The 10984-nt window shown below is 45.2% G+C and overlaps 1 protein-coding gene across 1 annotated transcript; it reads right to left on the reverse strand.

The window, feature by feature from the left end:
- Window positions 1–4318: 4318 nt before the first annotated feature.
- On the reverse strand, window positions 4319–10603 carry cox6c (cytochrome c oxidase subunit 6C). The gene is made up of 4 exons (XM_070872799.1): window positions 10505–10603; window positions 8448–8568; window positions 5657–5800; window positions 4319–4427 (listed from the first exon to the last, which is right to left on the reverse strand). The coding sequence occupies exons 2-3, from the start codon at window positions 8559–8561 to the stop codon at window positions 5669–5671; spliced, it is 246 nt and encodes an 81-aa protein (XP_070728900.1). The 5' UTR covers window positions 8562–8568; window positions 10505–10603; the 3' UTR covers window positions 4319–4427; window positions 5657–5668.
- Between the last annotated feature and the right edge of the window lie 381 nt (window positions 10604–10984).

Below are 10984 nucleotides of genomic sequence, written 5' to 3' on the forward strand. Positions count from 1 at the left end.
ATACCATTTGCCTTCTTCATCGCCTGCTGTACCTGCATGCCAATTTTCAATGACTGATGAACCATGACACCCAGGTCTCGTTGCACCTCCCCTTTTCCTAATCTGCCGCCATTCAGATAATATTCTGCCTTCATGTTTTTGCCCCCAAAATGGATAACCTCACATTTATCCACATTATATGGCATCTGCCATGCATTTTCCCATTCACCTAACCTGTCCAAGTCACCCTGCAGCCCCTTAGCGTCCCCCTCACAGCTCACACCGCCACCCAATTTAGTGTCTTCTGCAAATTTGGAGATATTACACTCAATTCCTTCATCTAAATCGTTAATGTATATTGTAAAGAGCTGGGGTCCCAGCACTGAGCCCTGCGGCACTCCACTAGTCACTGCCTGCCATTCTGAAAACAACCTGTTTATCCCGACTTACTGCTTCCTGTCTGCCAACCAGTTCTCTATCCACGTCAGTACATTACCCCCAATATCATGTGCATTAATTTTGCACACCAATCTCTTGTGCGGGACCTTGTCAAAAGGCTTTTGAAAGTCCAAATACACCACCTCCACTGGTTCTCCCTCTTCCACTCTATTAGTTACATCCTCAAAAATTATAGATTTGTCAAGCATGATTTCCCTTTCATAAATCCATGCTGACTTGGACTGATCCTGTCACTGCTTTCCAAATGCGCTGCTATTTCATCTTTAATAACTGATTCCAACATTTTCCCCACTACTGATGTCAGGCTAACCAGTCTATAATTCCCCATTTTCGCTCTCCTTTTTTAAAAAGCGGTGTTACATTAGCTATCCTCCAGTCCATAGGAACTGATCCAGAGTTGATAGACTGTTGGAAAATGATCATCAATGCATCCACTATTTCTAGGGCCACTTCCTTAAGTACTCTGACATGCAGACTATCAGGCCCTGGGGGATTTAATCGGTCTTCAATCCCATCAATTTCCCTAACACAATTTCCTGACTAAAAAGGATTTCCTTCAGTTCCTTCTTCTCACTAAACTCTCCATCCCCTAGTATTTCCAGAAGGTTATTTGTGTCTTCCTTCATGAAGACAAAACCAAAAGTATCTGTTCAACTGGTCTGTTATTTCTTTGTTCCCCATTATAAATTCACCTGATTCTGACTGCAAGGGACCTACGTTTGTCTTCACTAATCTTTTTCTCTTCACATATTTATGGAAGCTTTTGCAGTAAGTTTTTATGTTTCCAGCAAGCTTCCTCATACTCTATTTTCCCCCTCCTAATTAAACCCTCTGTCCTCCTCTGTTGAATTCTGAATTTCTCCCTGTCCTCAGGTTTGCTGCTTTTTCCTGGCCAATTTATATGTCTCGTCCTTGGATTTAACACTATCCCTAATTTCCCTTGTTAGCCACGGTTGAGCCACCTTCCGTTTTATTTTTACTCCAGACAGGGATGTACAATTGTTGAAGTTCATCCATGTGATCTTTAAATGTTTGCCATTTCCTATCCACCGTCAACCTTTTAAGTATCATTCGCCAGTCTATTCTAGTCAATTTACGTCTCATACCATCGAAGTTACCCTTTCTTAAGTTCAGGACCCTAGTCTCTCAATTAGCTGTGTCACCCTCCATCTTAATAAAAAGAATTCTACCATATTATGGTCACTCTTCCGCAAGGGGCCTCGCACAAGATTGCTAATTAGTCCTTTCTCATTACACATCACCCAGTCTAGGATGGCCAGTCCTCTAGTTGGTTCCTTGACATATTGGTCAAGAAAACCATCCCTAATACACTCCAGGAAATCCTCCTCCATCGTGTTGCTACCAGTTTAGTTAGCCTAATCTATATGTAGATTAAAGTCGCCCATGATAACTGCTGTACTTTTATTGCATGCATCTCTAATTTCTTGATTGATGCTGTCCCCAAACTCACTACTACTGTTTGGTGGTCTGTACATAATTCCCACTAGCGTTTTCTGCCCTTTGGTATTCTGCAGCTCTACCCATAGATTCCACATCATCCAAGCTAATGTCCGTCCTTACTAATGCGTTAATTTCATCTTTAACCAGCAACGCTACCCCATCTCCTTTCTGTCTATCCTTCCTGAATGTTGAATATCCCTGGATGTTGAGTTCCCAGCTGATAGAGAATTTAAACAGGCTGCAAAGTTGAGAAACACAGACCCTTGCCTACGTGTGAGCAAGCACATTGCATTAAGACATCAACTTGACATTCAAGGACTTTTGGCAGCGAGCCAATTATGAGCTAACAACATATCAATTGAGCCAAGGTGGTCAAAGGGGGCATGGTCACAATTGTAAATTGATCCAGGATAAGTACAGCCATTTTTTGCCATGTGTTTCAGAAGGACAAAGGACCTGGCATAAAGCCAGCAGTTTGTTGCAGCTGCCAGAATAAAAAGTTATGTTAAACTATCACCGGAGTTTGCATCTCATTGAAAATTAAGAGATCTAACAATTTTGGCGTCACGAACAGGATCGCTGAGGGAAGAAACTGAATCTTGGACATCGGACCTACATACTGAGGTAAGGACTCTTTATAAAAAGTCCTCGGTCAATTGTCTAAATTCACCTCCCCTTCTACGCGATTCCGAAAGCCTCCGGTTGGTAATCGGCTCGAGGTCCAATAGACGTCAGCGGTGTGTTAGTTAATTAACCACCGACCCACTGATCGGCTGGAAAGCCTACGACTCGAGACCCCAGTAAAGAAATTAGTACTATGGCAGCAGAAGAGAGCAAAGAATTGCCTACAACTGTTAGTCAGGCAGGCACCACCTGAGGTTCCAATAGACAAAATCCTCAAACAGTTGAAAGAATACATAGAGCAACAATTCTAAAACCTGTATCAAGATTGAACAAAAGTATGGAACCTCCAAAGGACAATGGTCCTTGGACAAGATCAAAAGGGTCTGGGGAAAAACAACCCATATGAAAAATAAAGAGCGAACCAGATGGTCGTTATGGGACAGATCCGACAGCGGAATGAAATTATAAAGCTTTCCCAACATGATATTGGTCCTTTTGTACTGGTCAGGCCCCTTGCAAGCGGTTTGTGAACAAATGAGACAGAAAAAGCTTGAACTTGAAAAGTTGGAAGTGGAAGTTAAAGATCTTTAATTTCACCTTTAATGGAAAAAAGTTAGGTCACGAGACAGTAATAGGAAAAGGAAAATGTATCGGTCAATTCCCAGGGTACCCATGTTTGGATAAATTAAAAGCGCAAACCCAAAGACACGACCAAGGGATACAGATTCTGAGTCCTACGACGATACAGGATCGGAAGATGAAGAATTAGAGGTGTGCTTTGCCCCGTTTGAAAAAAGACAAGTCATAGTCAAATCAGAAGAGACTGTGGATGAGGGCGGAACCCAAAAAAAAAGCTGTATGAAATTATTTTGTAGAATGTTCAACCAGTGATACTTGATGTTTTATGATTCAGTTTGTGAAATAATCAAGGGGGGGATTGAGAGAATTCAAACAGGCTGCAAGGTTGAGAAAACACAGACCCTTGCCTACATGAGAGCAAGCACATTGCATTAAGACATCAATCAACTTGACATTTTAGGACTTTTGGCAGCGAGCCAATTATGGGCTTACATATAAATTGAGCCAATAAGGTCAAAGGGGGCAAGGTCACAATTGTAAATTGATCCAGGATAAGTACATCCATTTTTTGCCATGTGTTTCAGAAGGACAAAGGACCTGGCATAAAGTCACCAGTTTGTTGCAGCTGCCAGAATAAAGTTATGTTAAACCACCGGAGTTCACATCTCATTGAAAATTTAAGAGATCTAACACCAGCCTTGGTCACCCTGGAACCATGTCTCCGTAATGCCAATTATATCATATTCATTAATTGCTGCCTGCACAGTTAATTCATCTACCTTATTACAAATATTCCTCGCATTGAGTAGGTGGTAATCAGGTTTCCTTGCCTATGCTTGACCTGGAGCCAAGAGACTCCATGTGGTCTGGAGCCCTCCTGCCTGTATACCACTGTGCTGTCATCCCTGCCGAAGAGACAGGACATACCCAGGGATAGCGATAGGAGAGTCTGGGACAGTGGCTGAAAGGTATGACTGTCAGGCTGTTGCTGGAGTAGTCTGTGGGACAGCTCTCCCAATTTTGGCGTAAGTCTCCAGATACTGGTGAGAAGGACTTTGCAGGGTTGACTGGGCTGTGTGCCGTTGTCATGTCTGTAGACTGTGCTGAGGTTAACACCAAGTGTTCTGTCTGGCTTTAATCTAATTTAACAAGTTACTCATGAAATTTAAAAATGGAAAGATGTTTTGTACTTAAAACAGCAACAATCTCACAGGTGTTAAAGGTAAACAGTAAATTAAGTGTTTATTTTATACATCAAGTATGGAAAGTACATCCTTTCATCGTCTTTTCCCAGTGTGACAATCCTGCCACTCATTCCAAGTTTCCTGTAAAAAAAAATTTAAAAGAAATTCATAACTCAGGAATGGGGATCAAGTCTTCTACCTCAAAATGGAAGCTGTTAAATGCAGGAACAATTCAATATCCTACCATAAATCACTAGGTTTATTTTAAAGTTTACCAAAAAAAAGCATACTCCAGGTTCATAAACATTTATAGTTTTTAACATGTTTATTATTGCAATCAAGGGAAAATATAAAATGACTGATGATCAATAAAAGAACAGCAGCTCTGATTAGCCTGGATCTCAGTACAACTTCTATATTGTCTGTCCTCTGAAAATCACCAGGACAGTAACTCTCCCAATATGGATTTAGACTTTGGTACACCTGCCACCCATTCACCTAAAGGTAAGAACTGCACTGTTGGCTGTGCCTTTGCAAGCTGCAAAATACACCACATGCTGATGCGGTTCATGTTCGAGGTCTTTCACAGAACAGTATGATTTGTCAGACATTTATACATAACCAGCAGTCAATCTGTCCCACTGCTGTGCCAAAAAGACAAGAGTTGGCTGAAGGAAGACAAGCATAGCCCAGTGGCAATTCTCCCTTCAATTCCCCCCCATCCCTTGTAAAGCATCAAGCTTTTGTTTGGCGCCTTTCCACAGCAACAACAATGCTCAGGATCACGGTTTGAAGAGGGAAAAGCAGAAAGATGGGGAAAATATGCACTGCACACTTGGTACTCCAAAATTGCTGTCAAATGAATAATGAGGCTAATAGCACTTGCAGTTATTGATGTGCAAATGCCAAAGCAACTTCAGTCAAGGGCAAATGTGCAGTTGAATGCAGAAATCAGAGATGTGCTGCTCCACCAATCGTCATCATAGGCAGTCCCTTGGAGTCGAGGATTACTTGCTTCCACTCAGTTCTCAGATGGCTGAGTCCAATGTAGGAATTAGTCTGTTACAAGTGGGGCAGACAGTGGTTGAAAAAAGGGTGCAAGTGCATTGCAACAGCAATATCCTTCCCCAGTCACCTTTTAAACCAAAAACTGGGCATCATTTAATCACTACTTTCTGATTTACCAAGTCTCCTCTTCATTCTGGACATCCTCCACTATATAGAATTGGCCCTTCTCATTTTCTCAAAAAAAGCTGCAGAATTTATTTCCCTTCTCACAAAATTATTAAAACTGCTTCAACAACAACATTTCATTTTAAAGAGCTGTTCAGACACAAGTGAACCTGTTAACTGCTATTTAAAAGAATTACCTCTGCAAGAATTTACTTGCTTCCTTTCTTTGGTTTTACACTTTCAAATATACCAGCTTCCCTCATAGCTTCAAACTCCTTCATGGCATCATATCTCTTATAGAAGTCAGCATATGCTCTCTTCCTGGAATCACATACTGCAAACTGCAATGGTTTAAGAAACAGGACAAGTGTAAACTTTCAACATTCTACCAACTTAAGGCATACACAAACTGCACAAAATATGTTGTAGCATCTGTTGAAAGTTACAGCTGGTGTAACAGTTAGAAACATGTGATTTGAATCAAGGGTTTGGGTCAACCAGAGCAAATCCAAACACAAAGAAACAAATGTAGTATTTTGCCAGTTACATTTATTTTTTTTAAATGACTTGCAATATCAGGATGTTGCAGTTTAAGAAATAATGAAATAAATCCACAAGATTTAAATTTGAGAACCAAATTTTAACTGGATGATATTCCTGGGGCATAACAAAAAAAACAACCACCATTATGAGCTACAACAGCAAGTATTTATATAGCACATTTAATGCAGTAAATCATCAAGGCACTGCACAGGAGCGTTATTAAAAAAACTTGACAGCCGTGTAGGAAGATATTAGGACAGATAACCAAAAGCTTGGTCAAAGAGGTAGGTTTTAAGGAGCATCTTAAAAACTTTGTACAATTGTAGTAAGACAACTTTACTAATGGCCTACTCCTGCTCCTATTATGTTCTTATACAGGGCATTGGTGAGGCCACATCTAGAAGTACTGTGTATAGTTCTGTTCTCCTTATCCAGGGAAAGACATACTTGCCTTAGTGTGTGCAACAAAGGTTCACTAAACTGACCCCTGGAAAAGGGAGGGGGGATTGTCATACGAGGAGAGATATAGAGTAGACTAGGCTGATATTCTCTAGAGTTTGGATGAATGAGATGATCTAATTTAAACAAAATTAAGGGGCTTGATAGGGTTATGGCTGAGAATGTTTCCAATGGCTGGGAAATCTAGAACATGGGGTCACAATCTCAGAATAAGGGGTCAGCCATTTAGGACCTAGATGAGGAGAAATTTCTTCACTCAAAAGGGTTGTGAATCTTTGGAATTCTCTACCCCCAGAGAGCTGTGGATGTTCAGTCGTTGAGTATATTCAAGACAAAGGTCAATAATTTTGGGGGAATTAAGGGTTGTGGAGATAGTGCAGGAAGATGGAGTTGAGGTAGATGATCAGCCATGATCTTGTTGAATAGCAGAGCAGGCTTGAAGGGCCAAATTGCCTACTCTTGCTCCTATTAAGTTATGTTCTTAGAGAGGTAGAACAGCAGAGGGGTTTAGGGAGGGAACTTCAGAGCTTGGGACCGTGGCATCTGAAAGCCCAGCCACCAATAGTGGAGCGATTAAAAATCAGGATGTTCAAGAGACCAGAATTGGAGCAGCAGATATTAAAACACCATTAAAATCAACACCTTGCTAGTCACACATGATCCGCTCCTAAGCATTATTAACAAGTATTATTTGGAGTAATCTCACATCAAACATGTCTCATCAGTTGAGGAAAGAATTACATGGATATTAGGACAAGATCTGTGAACACAATGTGACGAGGGGAGGAAAAACATTTGCATCCATGACCTTTTCTTAGAGATGTTCTGTATATTGCAAGGTTATTGAAATGCATCAAATAGAAGTCCAAAACACAGCAGTCTACTTTACAAACATTTGCAACTATCCCCAATGATACAGCACAGAAGGAGGCCATTTGGTCCATCATTCCTGTGCCAAATCTTTGGCCCTGTAAATTTGTTCCCATCAAGTACTTACCTAATTCTCTTTTGAACATAAACTTAAATCTGTTTCTTCTTTTCCTCCAGGTAAACTTGTGTAAAATCTGTTTCCTAATGTCACCTAATTGTTTTGCCAATCACCTTAAATCTGTCTTCTGGTTATCTACCCTGCTGCCATTGGAAACAGTTTATTTACTCTACCCAAAACCACACACAATTTTGAACACCTCTAAAATCAAATCTCCTCTTAATCTTCTCTGTTCTAAAAAGGAGAACCACCCCAGCATCCACATAACTGAAGTCCCTCATCCCTGGTACCACTAGTAAATCTCCTCTGTATTGGCATCCTTGCTAAAAAAAAAAGTGTAGTGCCCAGAGTTGTACACAAAACTCCAACTGAAGCCTAACCAGTGATTTGGAAATGTTGGCATAATTTCCTTACTTTTGTACTCTTTCATAGAACTAAGGATTTGCATGTGCTTTAACAACCTTTTTCACTTGTCCATCCATCAATTTGTGTACATACACCTCCCAAATCTGTTACTGCTTTCCATTTTAAACTGTACCATTTAGGTCACATTGCCTCACCTCAATCTGCCTTCCAAATTGCATCACTTCACACTTCCCTCCATTAAATTTCATCTGCCATGTGTCTGCCCATTTCACTAGACTGTCCAGGTCCACAACTCTCCAATTTTTGTCCCATACCCAACTTTGTGTCCATGCAGCCATTGTCCCTTTAATCCCACTGACAAGTCTATTATGTGGTACTGTGTCAAACACTTTGAAAGTCCATATGCACATCACATTACCCCCATCCACTCACTCCATTACTTCAAAAAGAACTTGGTCAAATTTGCATCTCATTGGCCCATACTTTAATTTAGAGATTAATTACATGTATAAAAATTACCCAGTTATACCATGCATTCTCCTCAATGGGAAGTTGCAATGCACTCAAAGGGAGAGGGAAAAGAGAAAACAGAAAACAATGCTATGCCAAGAAACTTTTAAAAGTAGTATTACCTTGAAGGCACCAGCTACTGAAAAAGCCAGAGTAAAAGCCACAGCCAAGTGAAACCGCAGACGTTTGGCCAACAGGCCTCTCATCAGAGGTTTGGCAAGTGCAACAGCAGACATGGTTTATCTGTGGGGGGTGGGGGGAAAGAGAGAGAGAAACAGGTCATTAGGAACATCTAAAAGCACCACCATTATTCAGCATCAGATGAAATCATTAATTTATGGTGGGTTTAATAAAGCACAAGTGAAAATTTCCCCCAACACCCAGGAGCCTACCCCAGAGGCCCTCACCCACCCCTCCCCAAACAGCAGAAACCATCAAACCCCAGAGACCCAGGGAACCTCATCCCCAAACCCCTCCCCCCCCACAACCCAGGGAACCTCACCCCCAAACCCCTCCCTCCCACAATCCTCAGATCACCCCCCAAACCCCTCAGAACGTCACCTCCAAACCCCTCCCTCGACCCTCAGAACGTCACCTCCAAACCCCTCCCTCCCACAACCCTCAGAACGTCACCTCCAAACCCCTCCCACAACCCTCAGAACGTCACCTCCAAACCCCTCCCTCGACCCTCGGAACATCACCTCCAAACCCCTCCCTCCCACGACCCTCAGAACGTCACCTCCAAACCCCTCCCTCCCGCGACCCTCAGAACGTCACCTCCAAACCCCTCCCTCCCACGACCCTCAGAACGTCACCTCCAAACCCCTCCCTCCCACGACCCTCAGAACATCACCTCCAAACTCCTCCCTCCCACGACCCTCAGAACATCACCTCCAAACTCCTCCCTCGACCCTCAGAACGTCACCTCCAAACCCCTCCCTCCCACGACCCTCAGAACGTCACCTCCAAACCCCTCCCTCCCACGACCCTCGGAACGTCACCTCCAAATCCCTCCCTCAACCCTCGGAACGTCACCTCCAAATCCCTCCCTCAACCCTCGGAACGTCACCTCCAAATCCCTCCCTCAACCCTCGGAACATCACCTCCAAACCCCTCCCTCGATCCTCGGAACGTCACCTCCAAACCCAACCCTCAGAACGTCACCTCCAAACCCCTCCCTCAACCCTCGAAACATCACCTCCAAACCCCTCCCTCCCACGACCCTCAGATCACCTCCAAACCCCTCCCTCCCACGACCCTCAGAACGTCAGCTCCAAACCCCTCCCTCCCACGACCCTCGGAACATCACCGCCAAACCCCTCCCTCCCACAACCCTCACCTCCAAACCCCTCCCTCCCACAACCCTCACCTCCAAACCCCTCCCTCCCACAACCCTCACCTCCAAACCCCTCCCTCCCACAACCCTCACCTCCAAACCCCTCCCTCCCACAACCCACATCTCCAAACCCCTCCCTCCCACGACCCACATCTCCAAACCCCTCCCTCCCACGACCCACACCTCCAAACCCCTCCCTCCCACGACCCACACCTCCAAACCCCTCCCTCCCACGACCCACACCTCCAAACCCCTCCCTCCCACGACCCACACCTCCAAACCCCTCCCTCCCACGACCCACACCTCCAAACCCCTCCCTCCCACGACCCACACCTCCAAACCCCTCCCTCCCACGACCCACACCTCCAAACCCCTCCCTCCCACGACCCACACCTCCAAACCCAAGAGATTCTTACACCTTCCCCCCCACCCCCCTCCAAACCAAACCCCAGAAGCCCACAATACTCCCCCCGACCCAGGGAACCTCACCGCCAAACCCAAGAGACCCTCTCGTAAAGACCGCTCTCCCCAGATCCTCAGCCCCCAAAGCCCCATGCCTCAAAAAGCCAGGACCCTCCCCCCACAAAGCGAGACTCTCACCACCGCCCCCCAAACCCCAGGGACCCTCCCCCAGTGGGTGATGAGGGCAGATTGCGCCCCGCGGGCCCTGCTCTGCTACTTCCCGTGTGACCCCGGCCAGCGGCTCCAAGGTGAGCGGGGCGGGGCGGGGCGGGCAGGCAGGCAGACAGACAGAGACCGACCCGCTCCAATTCCCCACGCCCTGCCCGGCCCGGCCGCACAGCCACGGTGAGGACAGTGCAGGGTCGAGCCGGACCCACTCACTCTGAGACCCGCTCGCCGCTCCGTCCAGAAACAGACCGCCCTTCACTGCGCATGCACCAAAACTCCCCTTCCGCCCTGACCACTTCCTGTATTACGTCACCCGCACTCCAAGCCTTATATGGAGAGAGTGACGGTTGGTCCCGTGTAAGCCCCGCCCTCGCGGCTCCAGCCCCGCCCTATTGAAGATAGATCAGAAAGAACATCTTTTGACACCACTCAAAAAAGACAGACTTCCACTTGAGAGAGCAGATAGGTTTCAGTTTAACGTCTCATTCGAAAGACAGCACTCCTTCAGCACTGCCCCTCAGACAATGCAGCGCTCCCTCAGTACTGCCCCTCAGACAATGCAGCGCTCCCTCAGTACTGCCCCTGACAGTGCAGCACTCCCCCCATATTGCCCCTCCGACAGTGCAGCACTGCCCCTCTGACAGTGCAGCACTCCCTCAGCACTGCCCCTCTGACAATGCAGCGCTCCCTCAG

Source organism: Pristiophorus japonicus, chromosome 1 (assembly GCF_044704955.1).
Source record: "Pristiophorus japonicus isolate sPriJap1 chromosome 1, sPriJap1.hap1, whole genome shotgun sequence".
NCBI classification, from domain to species: Eukaryota; Metazoa; Chordata; class Chondrichthyes; family Pristiophoridae; genus Pristiophorus; species Pristiophorus japonicus.